The sequence below is a fragment of the Siniperca chuatsi genome, linkage group LG5 (assembly GCF_020085105.1).
Source record: "Siniperca chuatsi isolate FFG_IHB_CAS linkage group LG5, ASM2008510v1, whole genome shotgun sequence".
NCBI classification, from domain to species: domain Eukaryota; kingdom Metazoa; phylum Chordata; class Actinopteri; order Centrarchiformes; family Sinipercidae; genus Siniperca; species Siniperca chuatsi.
In genome coordinates this window covers 24,928,983-24,941,840 of record NC_058046.1, presented here as the reverse complement: position 1 = coordinate 24,941,840, position 12,858 = coordinate 24,928,983, and the positions used below count along the sequence as shown (strand labels likewise).

The following is a 12,858-nucleotide window of genomic DNA, read 5'->3' as shown; positions in this document are numbered from 1 at the left end:
TGGTTTCACTGTAAACTGATACACCAGTTGCTATCTTTGCTGTAGTATGAAACCACATTTGTTGTTACTACGGTAACCACGTGTGCCACCAAATTTACTAGGACTAAAATCGTAAAGATTACAGCTTTAATAAATGTAGGGGAAAGGTGAGGGAAGAAAAGAAAAGTCACTGAAGCTGAGATTTTGACTGTAATTACAAGTGATTATGAGTAAGCTTTCTGAACCATGTGACTATGTGTCAGTCTGTTTAAATAGAGGCTTATGTGGGAGTAAACTAGCACTTTGGATTACATGAGGTTTTTGTTTCACTTCTCCATTTTTCCTCCCGAGTTACCTTTTCTGCTCCTTGATCTTTAGTGTAGATGGCCATCAGCTCTGTGTTCTCAGTATCCTGGTCTCCACTGGCACCGCTCACTCCGTTTACCACCACCTAAGCGCACACACACACACACACACACAATTTTAATGTTGCCCTTTTTCCTTTCATAAGGCAATCTAAATTACAGTTTACCAAAGCATGCCAGCCCAGACAGCAGATTGAGGATGACGCACACAGTTTTGACACATTGTTGGCCGGCCACAAAAGCCACACGAAGAGACAGAAGTGAAGGAGTGTGCAAGTTTGTGCGAGTGCGTGTCGACATAATACACGGTGTGAAAACAGAAATGTAAGGTAAAGGTGGTGGTGGGGGGGTGGGGGGCTTATAAATAATATCTCAATATTTTTAGCCTGTGCCGCAATATACGATATATATTCTCAAACAGTGCAAATATATGATGATCTTGTAGAATATGATACATTGCTGTAGATTAAACTACCCACCAGTATATAAAGCAGTTCAAATTAGCTCTACCTTAAACATCTACAGCAGTAAAATGCAACATACACATTAATGCAGCAGTAATATTAATCCAGAAATATCATATATAGTAGTAAAACACTGACAGGGACCATTTCACTACGCAGAGAGTACTTGCAGAACTTTTACTTGGAGTGGAGTATTTTCACAGTGGGGTTGGTATTAGTACTTTTGCTTAAGTAATGGACCTGAATACTTCTTCCACCTCTGGTTAGCACACTCCACAACTGCACCTGCGTTACTGGCTGAGCCTTCCTCTTTAAGGAAGGTGGCCTTGTGGGTAACCAGCGGTGGTGGTGTGAAAGTGAGCCTTTCCCTTATGTTACTTTAGTCAGCCATAAGGGACTTTTTATTTATTTTCTGTGCTAGCAAACACAACACACAGCCTTTCACTAACTATTATGCTGCAACCTGAGCTTATCTACACACTTTCTGACTGACTAAAGTAATGTAACTACCCCTCAATGGCGACCAGCGGAAACACTGAAAACTCGAATATGACAATATGGTCATCTGGTATATCGCACATTAATTAACATTCAAATATATTCGATATACATCGCCCAGCCCTATTTCCTACAATATGCAAACTAGCCGTAAAAACAAATTTCCACTGAGTACTTGTGCAAGTGTGTGTGTCCTTTTCCTGTATATGTCCTGAATGTATCCGTGTCATGTTAATCAACAAAGGGAGGGTCATTATAAAAAGAAACACACTGCGAGGAAGATTAAACATTAAAAATTCAATTTAAAGATGATATACTTTTGAATGTTTCCATGCCTGGGGGACAACATGCAGTGAGATAAAAGTATGCAAACACGCACATCAATCAGCTGCCACCACTGTCTTTACTGCATGGTTACAAAGTGATTTTTACAGCAGAGCGATCCTTTCAGAGAAAAACCTCAGGGAGAGGACAGACCTTTGAATGTACTCATGCGTTTCCCACGTGTAAACATACTCTGCTGTGTCTACATGCTGAGCACCCACAGATTAAACACTGAGCAGCAGAGTCTGCATTCGTAAAAGGAATTTGTAAAATGTAAGAGATGAATGTCTATAACTTCAGGGTTATACAGGGACATAAACATCTCCTCACCAGGCCTCAATGGGACAAAAAAAGTGCAAAGGAAACTTTAGGCTTGAATCATATTTCCAGCTCAAGGAACACTGAACTGGTATTGGAAACAAGCTGTAAATACAACACTGACATTATCAACTTATAAAGTTGATATGGTGAATGTGTTAACAGTTGCCTATCAACACATCCAGCAGACAGCACCATTAACATTTTGAGCCCTCACCGCCCCAGCAGAGCTCTACGATCTGCTGGGCAACATCTGCTGGAGGACATCCGGTCCTGGTGCAAACAGTGGGGCGACCGTTCTTTTGCAGTGGCCGGTCCGAAACTCTGGAACTCTCTGCCCATTGACTTACCTTCCATCACTGACCTGCCTTTGTTCAAAGCCAAACTTAAAACCCACTTATTTAGAATAGCTTTTAACACTTAGTGGCCCTGTGACACTTCTGTTTATCTTAATGTTGTAATGTGCTCTGCTAACCTATTTGTACTTTTATTATTATTTGTTATTATCATTATTATTTTTTATCTTGTTTTTAATGTTGTACAGCACTTTGGTTCAACTTCGGTTGTTGGAAGGTGCTATAGAAATAAAGTTTGATTGATTGATTAACATTCATTTAGCGTTGTGTTTCTGGACACCAGATAAATGTAAGTTCACTGGCTAATGGCTCCTTTTTGATCTCCACCAACTGCTGAGGAAAATCTGTGGCTCGTTAGCTAAAGAGTAAAGAGTACAATATTTCCTTCTTTGATGCAGTGGAGTACAAGTATAAAGTAGAATAAAATCTAAATACTCCATTAAAGTAAAAGTCCATTCATCCACTTTCCGTCGCTTAACCCGGGTCAGGTCTCGGTGGCAGCAGGCTAAGCAAGTTGTCATTTTGCCTTTTGACCTACATGAAGCTCTGGCCTGGTTCCAAAAGGACAAACAAAGGAAATGGACGAACTAAGCGACGGCGGCAGCAGCATGCACCAACTGGCCATGAAGAATACAGTTTGTGTGTGTACCTGGGCTGTTGGCTTACACAAACACATTCCAAGCAAAAAGCAATGCTAAATCTGAATGTGCGTGTCAAGGAGGGAGGAAGAGGATAGTAATTATAAGGCTGCGTGGATGTTAACCAAACCCTGTCTTTGTTCATTATGTGAGCTGGCCTTAGGCATGTTTATGATGCATCTGTGGTGTTGTATCTAGAAACATTTATTAACTGTAGAAAAGGCCATTAAACACAGTCACGTACCGGAATAGGGTAGAAATCTGCGCTATGTTTGCTCTCATCTTCATATTTTCCTCCTTCACTGCTGCTGTCCATCGTCTTGGAGGTAGTATTCTTCCCCACGCCCATCCTTGTGTCTTCAATGTCCTCCTCCTCCTCCTCCTCTTTCTTGGTCCCTCCTCTGTCTCGCTCCGATGTGAACACTGCAGATGAATCCTTTAGTCCGATTACATCGTCCAGGACTGCCTCACCTGCTTAGAAAAACCAAAGACAGATAAACAAAGAGATTAATATCTTAATTTATACATTTTAGGGTTCTAATATCCTTACTTCATTGTGAAGGTCTGATCTCATCAAAGAGCCTGAGAGGCTGCCAGGCTGTACTTCTTAATTAGAAACTTGACTTATCTCTTATCTCTATTCTGGACAAAGAATTTGTCAGAGTAAAAAGAGAAATCAACAGCTGGCTGTAGCTTTACAAATGCCCAGATTTGCTTCCTTTTCTCTGTTTCATATCAAAACATTTGAGGTCTATTTTGGCAGCTGTAGGTCTGTTTTTGGTTGCCAAACATTTAAGACATTGGTTTTGGCACTGGTAACTTGACTAGGTGATTAAACAATCTAGTAATTTTTCAAGCGAAATTGCCAAGAAGGAACTGGTTCTACATTCTCAATTGCGAGGATTTTCTCATTTTCTTCATCTTATGTGATAGTAAACCCAATATCTTTGGGTTTTGGACCATTAGTCAGGCAAAACTAACAATCTGAAGATGTCACCTTGGCCTTTAAGAAACTATAATGGCCATTTTTTAAAACTATTTTCTGAAATTTTAGAGACCAAAACAATTAACCGAATAATCAAGAAAATAATGAGCCCTACACCAATTGTTAACAAATAACCAATAGATTAATTGAGAAATAATAAGTTGCCTTTGGGTGAACAATTTCTACACTTAATAATCCATGTTGCCAACAGGTCGCTGTGTGATAGACACAAGAAGAGAGGAGAAGGCAAATACATAGAGGCCCGCGATTATGCAAGGAGATGGGGGGGGAAGAAAAAAGAAAAAGTAAAACATGGACACGTGTTTGACAGAGAGCAGGAACAGGATGATCAGAGTTAAGAGATGATGAAAAAGGTGCAGGAGGCAGAGAGAGAAATGTCAGTTTGCCCTCAGATGTTCCTGCATCTGCTTTTCTCTGAACCGAAATTACTCAAACATTTCCCTTCATATATGTAGAAGTGGAATCAAACTATTTTAAAAATTCTACATTGACAGCACTTAATGCTAAATTAAGACTTTTTGAAGAAATGTACTGAAAGTCAAATTAGAGAAACTCATTCCTCTGAGGGACTTGTTGTACTTTCTCATATTATCAATAATATTTGTGACCATTTTAAAAATCAGTGTATGTGTATGATGATATTTCGATCTCAGTTCTAAAGAGAGCTTGATCTCAAAAGGGACTTCCTGATTAAATCAATGCATACAATATGTGAAAAGAATAAAGACAGCCACACAAGGGATGAATCGAGCTTTGGGCATCAGACAAACATGATATCTCATGTGACATCTCCACCACCACTGTACTGTAAGGATTTTCACACTATGTTTTCAAATTTAAGAATTGCACTGCTTTGGTCTTGTTGAGGCTCATTAAGACAGTTGCATTAGCCAGTTCACAAACAACGTCCCACTGTAAATGAAACTGCATCACACACCTTTACTGTGCTTGATCATCAGGGTCGACTGACAGGTTCATTCGAGAAGAAGTGTTGCAACACAAAATAATAAGGGGTCACTGAAGTAATACCTTACAAATGTTGACCTAAGCAAGCCTCCAAAATAGTCTTGGGTGAAGAGTGAACTAAAGCCAGGATCCCGTTTCCTTTGTCCCCCTGGACTCCGATGCAACGCTGTTTATTTAAAAGGCCATTTAATTTATTACTTAGAAACCAAGTTACCAAACCAACTCTGTAGTTTCTGATAAAAAAATTAACATTGTTTTTGTATTACAGCAGTATAACTAATTAACTATATACTGTATATGTCTGCTTCTTTGCTTCCCATCTCTTATTATATGTGTGTCTGGAGCAGTGGTTCTCAAACTGAGGGATGGGCGTAGATGTTGAGCAGATCTAAACTTGCATGAATATGATTCATGTGGTGACATAAACAAACAATAGTGCTCTGATGCTAGCAAGGCTATTTTGCTAACCTGAATCTTTTGATTATTTCAGTTGCCCGTATTGTTAATGATTGATTGACTGGTCTGGAGGGTGATGTTAGGAGTGTGAAATCCTTTGCTTTTCATACTCTGATGATTTGCTCTATTTTTATTTGTGCCTTTGAATTAAAAAGTTACTAAAAAGGCAATGATGCTGCCCCGCAAATACTTACATTATTATAAATATCGCAATTAGATATATTCTTTAAAATTGTTAAGCCCTAAAAAACAGACTAAGTGCAGATATCTTTACTGAAACTAATGGCTTCTATCAAATCTATTTTGTGAAATTCCACAAAATAGATTTGATATTACAATTGCACATAACCATGACATACATGGAACAGATGTTAACTGTCTTCTCTACTGTCAGAAGATGCCTACCTGGCGTCACCTGTACTTTACCTTGACGCCACCTTTCTTCTATGTTATATTCTCTTTTCCAGAGTTCTTATTTTATTCCAAAATATCCTTTCCTACCCAGCCAGTCTCCCTGCTTGCAGTGTAAAAATGTTGGGATAGGTGTAATACCTAGTTGACACATCCCATCACTCCTGTCAAGCTGGGCGGCTGGGAGCATCTGTGTGGAAGGGGCAAGAGAGAGGGGGGGAAGGAGGAGGCAGGAGGAGGAGAGAGGGAGAGAGGAAAGAGAAGAGATGGGGAAGGAGGCAGAGAGGAGAGAGGCAGAAGGGTTAAGGATAAGGAGGAAGAGGAGGAGGAGGTGAGACATAAGTTAATTTGACAGACAGCATTTAATCACAAGCAAAAGATAGTGTATAGTGTGACTGATGTGTTGATTCTAATTCAGATTCCCAGGTGAAATATGGCTTTAGGAAGGCAGCAAGGGTGAATTGTGTTACAATTCACTCTTCCACCTATAGAGGGTGTGAGTAATTTTAGGAAGAATTAGAGGCAAAAAAAAGAAAGAAAAGAAGCCAGCCCTTGTCACAGGTGGCAGGTGTAGGTAAACCTCATATAGAAAACAGTTGCATTACAGATGAGCATTGCATTATTGTTTGTAATGCCACAGTCAAACCACTTTCCCAGTAATGATTAACATGCTAATATTTGGAAAAAGAGCCTTTAATAAGTTTTAAAAGAAGAGCGTGGAGCCAGCTGCGGTTGAGGATGTTAAACGAACTTTACAATTTCTTTAACTGAAGTAACAAATTCATAAATACATAAAACGTAAAGCTTTGTTTAACCAACCAGACATCTTTTTAAGCTACTGCCTAATGTTAAGAGGAACTGTTGATTAAAAAACAACAACATTAATTTCCTCTGAGTTACGCAAAATATTAAATTATTTTCAATTTATACACAGACAAAAGGCATGTGCAAGTTGTGTGATTGCATGTTATTCTGTCTGGGAGGGTAAAAATGCTTAAGATGCACTCCTTTATAAGGAATCATTTTGCTTTATTACAATTAGGTGTTATTCTTATAGTTTTGGTCATCATTCTTCTTATTACCAAAATTTCGCTGGCTTCTGGATTTACCACCAAATATACTGGTTTAGATAATTTGGCGATTGGATAATTTTTAGCGATTTTGTTTCCAAATATTAACATTCAGTACAATGTTATCATAAATCTATACAAATGATGGCCAAAACTACAAAAATAAGACCCACGTCATAAAAACCCAGAATTATCTTTTAATAATGCCACATGATGACAAAAATCATTAGAAAATAATTTGAGTACTGCACACGGCACATGAAAAGCAGAGCACATAACTGACCTCAGTGCTGCCCAGCCTGAGGCTCTGTCACTACTGTGAGTCAGTTGTGAGATGTGGAGTGCAACAGAAAGTATCCCAGCAGCCTCTGGGTGATTTAAAGTCTGATGAGGCATGTGCCAACACCAGAAGAGCCATGCTACTGTAGCATGACATCCTCAAATGCCCTTTTCCACTGTTGCCCACGAGACAGAAACAGTCTCCTCATCCCTGTGTTTTCTGTCTGTTGGTGTTGACTAGGAATCAGTCAACACACACACACACACACACACACACCAGACAGCCAAAGAGAAAACAAGAGAGACACAGGGAACTGGAGCAAGAGAAACGAGAACTGAAACTGAGTTTATGTGATTATGTAACAGGGAAAATCCGCAGTTTCATAAACACAGAATAACTTTTTAGAACATATAAAAAGATAAAAGCAGAGAAAGTGTGTGTGTGTAATAGAGCGTATCCAAGAAAGGAGAAGTAATAGGAAAAGCACTAAAGAAAACAGAGAGCGAGGAGGAACAAAGGCAACTGCTGGGGGTAATTTTAATGCATCCCAGAATATGCAGGCTGGTGGACAGAGTTACTGCCTTGATCTATAACCATGGTAATCTGATCTGTGGATCCTGTTCAGGCTTGTGCAGTGTTGTGTGGGATTCCACCGGAGGAGGACTTCACCACATGTTTGTGTTGGCGGTTTCTTCTCTAGCGCCAAATATGTGTTTCAGTGTGGATATACGTGAGTGTGTGTGTATAAACTCCATCCCATCCAAATGCTCGTCTGTAGTTCAGTCATACATTCTGGACTATTTTAACCCTGTAGCTGGTTTAGACTAATGTATGAGTATTGTCTTTGACAGAGAGTTTCAGTGTCCGTAAAGAATAAATATCTGGGGTCATGAAAACTCATTAATTTGTGGATTTTTTTCAGGAAAAAAAGTGTTGAATTCCCACCCACTGTCAGCAGAAAATGCAACTTTTCAATCAAATTCACAATATGAAACAACAGCATCTTAATTCTAAGGCTACAACTAATTTCTATAAACAGATTCTGCATATGAATGCAGAATCTGTAGGCAAGGAACAAGATGTTGGTAGTATTGACCAATCACGTTGGAGCGGGCTTCTGTGGAATGCAGGTAAACATTTCTTTACTTTGGTTTATATCCTGATTTCCTGGTTCAAACTGTTTCCCAGCAGTTATGAAACGACTTTTAATTGTGATTGGCAGGTGTATTAATTAAAAGGATAGAACCTGGCCAAAACTTTGCAGTGTTGAACTGTTACGTGTCACGTGGCCGTTCATTGTGAAACATTCAAGCAATTTATTCTCACATTACCTGGTCCCATTCTGTCGGCCCTGATATATTGTTTGTCTCATTTAAGGAATAATTTTGTTAGGTATTGATGTATTGTCTCAGGTGTCTGCAATTTGACTCCTTTTTGGTTGTTGTGGCTCTAGTATTAAGAGCTGAAGTTGATTAATTGTTTAGATAATTGACTGGAAATTAAATCAGCAACTATGATGCCCTTATAGTCCATTTCTAAATGTTACATACTGGACTGTAATCTGCATATATACAGTTTATTACTATTCATTTTAGTTTGAGATACTATTTATTGTAGTTGATTACTTTGGCTACTTTTATTGATTCTTAATCCTTATTTCTTTTTGTTTGAAATGTTTATTTAGGAGGCGTATATAGCATTCCCTGTAGGCTGTCAATTAGTGAGTTAGTTCCTAAGAGATATGAAGGCCTTCTCCACACCAGCTTTTAAAACATTACTGGTTTTAGCTGCAGTCTCTCAGTCTAAATCTAGATGCTGTATTTGTGATATGTCACCCTTTCTGAAGGGATTTTCAGAAACATATAATTTGTGTTTAAACCATCAGAACACCTTTAAAAAGAAAAGAGGAACTAAACAATGAAATCACCTGGTGAGGTTTGTGGTTGGAACATAAACCTACAGACACCTGGCCCTTTACGTCACATGATTACCTATTCTGGTCTAAAGTAATGACTATTTTTTTCAATTTCCACCACACAAGTCAAGTGGCTACTTCAGATACATGCGCACAGTAGGGGTGGGCGGTATACTGGTTTCGTCACCGGTGTCACATTCTGCCACGACTGGATTTTGAAATACTGTCATTACCGTGATAAATGTTTTAGCATATTAAAACTAATGTGCTTTGCTGTGGCTGCCATTTTCCTTGCTAACGTCAACTCTGGTAACACGAAGATGTGGAAAGTAACGTTAGGAGCAAAGTAGGGCTGCACGATATGGTAAAAACAATCATATTGAGATTATTTTGACAGATGGTACGGTTGCGTTATGATTCACGATTAGTGGGAACGATCATTTTTGCATCACAATTTTCATTTTCACTTGAAAAAACAATTAAATTCATGATGATGTGACATTTGTTGGGGTCTCTACCAAACAAACATGCTTTCTTACATCTGGAGAAGATTTGTAGGACAGAGCATCTCTGCAGCACTACACTACTTCATTATAATGCTGTTTTGTCATTCATTTTATCAAAAAATTGCAGCTTCTGTGATTTGGATACTGCACTTACACTCACTCACACGATAGTAGAAAGACAAATAAATCTGATTGACAAGAGCTTTGACACTGTTTATAAAAAAAAGTTTGTAAACTTTTGAAGTAAAAGGCTGGACTGGCTGTCCACCTCAAGGTGTAATTGTCAATCTTTACAGCTTGAGCACTTGGTGTGGAAGTTAGTATGCTATTCTCAGTGGACTTAACTCTTTTCTCATATATTGCGATTTCGATAATATTTGGATTAATTGTGCAGCCCTCGAGCAAAGCTTGCCAACTTCTCCGCTGTTGGCTGCAAAAACCAACACTAAAGTCTACATCTACTCCCACCATCCGAGGAAGCAAAGACCCAGTGGATTAACTGGATTTTTGATGGAAATGTCCCCACAACTGGAAAACTCTTATGTGTGCACTAAGTTAACCATTTTACTTTGGACTGCTTTGTCAACGAGGGCCAGTACAAAGCAGGATTCGCTTCAAAACTGAAGCTCAAGGATGGATCGACACCGACCATTTTTATGTTGCTTTGCTGTTTATTTTGCAGGTTAGCCTGTTGAACTTGGTGTTAGCATGTTGCAGGGCTAATGTGGTAGCATCTATTGTACTCCCACAGGCTGGGACGATGTTGGACTAATGCTGTAATATTAAAGAACAGTCATGAGAAATTGTGTGAACGTTATGCCTCATTTGAAGCCAATTAAATAACCAAGGTAGTAGGCTAGATGTGGGAAACTTTTTCTTGTTGCTTTTTGTGGAACTTCATACTGCAACACTAGGCCAGCTCAGCTGGCTTTGTTGTTACACGAAAGCCCCCTCTGCTCTCACCAGTGTTATGTCCTGAATGATTTTCCAAGTAACTGGTTCCTGTATGCGTGCATGAGTTGAATTCACCTAACAGCAGATTAAATTTCTTTTTTCATTGGTGGCTGTGATGTAGTGCTCACTTATGCAATCATATTCGCTGCAGTAGATATGAGATACGACTTGAAAATCGCCAGTAATTTGTTTGCAAAAGTGTGACAAATCTGGTGACAGAGGAAGATCACAAGTGCTGCTGCATGTGTGTCTGTTGCTGCTGTATGTAAATGTACTTGATAGACATTCCCCGTGGAACACTCACTATTGTACTGTGATATACTGTACTGCAATAGAATATACTTTGGGTTTTCTGCCAAATAGGAGCCAATAAATGCATCCATTTGTTTAATAATTTTCTCTCTTTCTTAAGATATGTTCCCTTACATTGACAATACAGTGAAAAGAGGTAGAATCATGTTTTTCGGAGTATCCCTTTTATATTTTGTAATACCGTGATATAATAGTCATAAAACAAAAATACCGTGACATAAATTTTAGGTCATGTTGCCCACCCCTAGTGCACACATGCACTCATTTGTTGTAGACATCAAATTAAACGGTGATATCAGTCACACAAACAATCAAACGTCTTAGCAAGACATCCTTTACACAACTCACAAGAGAGACCACAGAATTTACTTGCTGACTCATGCAACCAGCAGACAAAAAAGCATGTGGACATGTGTGAGCTGTTCTGGTTTTGTAACTCCATTATGTCATCTGAGCAGTTTGCTGATTTGAATGAGCCACGTAAACTGAATGTTTTTGTCTACTGTTTATTACAGTACATACACCTTGACAACTGAAAAATTAAGTCTTTACTCGTGTTGATCAAAAAGAGGTAGAATGGCTGTAACGCTGTAAGACTAAAACTAAAAAAAATAGGACCATTTTCAGCTTAGGCTTGAATCAGTAGTCTCTTAAACCCTTCGTTTTTGTAACAGCTGAACATTATCAATTTTCATCCATATCCCATTGGTTGGAATTTCTTGCATTTATCTTATTCCTATGGCTGGGTACAGTATATTTATTTTATTTGTAATTTACTACTGTTTTACCAAACTGATCTGCTCTGTTGCAGTATTTGTCCATCTATTTATTTAGCCTATTTATTTTTGTCAATGAATTAAATCAATTCAACAACTTTATTTATCCACACACACACACATACATCTCGATTAAACACACAGAAGAATAACGATGGTCTGGTTTGGGGATTTTCAGATCCCCAAACCAGATCTGTTCCCAACTTTTCAGCATGGAAAAGCACACATCGGGGACAGTATCTTCATTTAAAAAGGAGAACATTGTTGTATAAAGCCAGCTATTCATTTGTACTGTATTTGTAAGACACAGGTGGAAGTTTGGCAAAAGGCTTGATGGAGGCAGTAACAGAAAGAAAAAGTTGGCAGAGACAACAGCAGGAGTTGTGATGATATAACTGAAAAGAAAGAACAAATAAGATTTTATACTGACTAACGAGTTTATTATAGTATGGGAAATCAACGTCCAGACAAAAATTTACTTGAACTTTGCTGTGGCCTTTATTAATAATGTAGCTGGTCTAAAGCCAAAATAATTGTGCTTTCTTTGGTACAGTTTAACAGCAGTTGGACTCCCATGCTGTGCTGTACAAACACATTTCTCAGTTTAAGTAACCAAAGCATTAGGAAAGACAGTTACATTTAGATCAGGGGGAACAGAGACATTCAGCCTTTAACTGCATTTCCACCCCATTCTCAAAGCAACACCTACACAGCATGCTATCAGTAGCACATGAATAGGCGTTGAAGGTTAGATACAAAAAAATAGTTTCTCACATTTGTTCTCAGACAAAGTAGCCCTGTACTGTAACTGTACACGGCTCTTATAGGTTGTCCCACCACCCACAGCCTCAGGCATTTTTCCATCAAGCCCAGCAGGGATATTTTACACTAAAAAGGTATCCATTGTTGCTTGAAGTTGATGAAATCCTTTAAGCCTACCCAAGCCAGACTCCTGCTGTTGCTCACAATGGGGCAACCAGTTTAATTTGCTTGTACAGTAACTGTGGAGACAAATTACCTTTATTCAGCCCCTTAACAGTTTCATAATGATCAGCTAAAAATGCCTGACCTGAGACATTAAAGCAGACACTGTTAGACACTAACTGTTTTTACAGCAAACAAAGTTACTCAATTACATTAAATGTGGGTCATCACAGAGAAAATGTTGTGATTGTACTCCATTACCACAGTGAAACAGGTTAGAGGCTGTCTGTGCAATATAGGTAAGATATTACAGTATATAGAGGAGATCTGCAACTTCGGG

General features: G+C 38.7%; 1 protein-coding gene across 4 annotated transcripts in view; it reads right to left on the bottom strand.

Moving 5' to 3' along the window:
• Positions 1-12,858, bottom strand: part of slc23a2 (solute carrier family 23 member 2) — a 44,425-nt gene that overhangs the window by 22,933 nt on the left and 8,634 nt on the right. The window contains exons 2-4 of one of the 4 annotated variants that reach the window (XM_044195025.1): positions 5,923-5,971; positions 3,187-3,416; positions 335-430 (exon numbers count right to left, since the gene is read on the bottom strand). In XM_044195025.1, coding sequence (XP_044050960.1) covers positions 335-430; positions 3,187-3,416; positions 5,923-5,971 — 375 coding nt within the window. The remainder of the gene's footprint in view (positions 1-334; positions 431-3,186; positions 3,417-5,922; positions 5,972-12,858) is intronic. The other 3 variants (XM_044195026.1, XM_044195023.1, XM_044195024.1) reach the window with 3 other exon arrangements.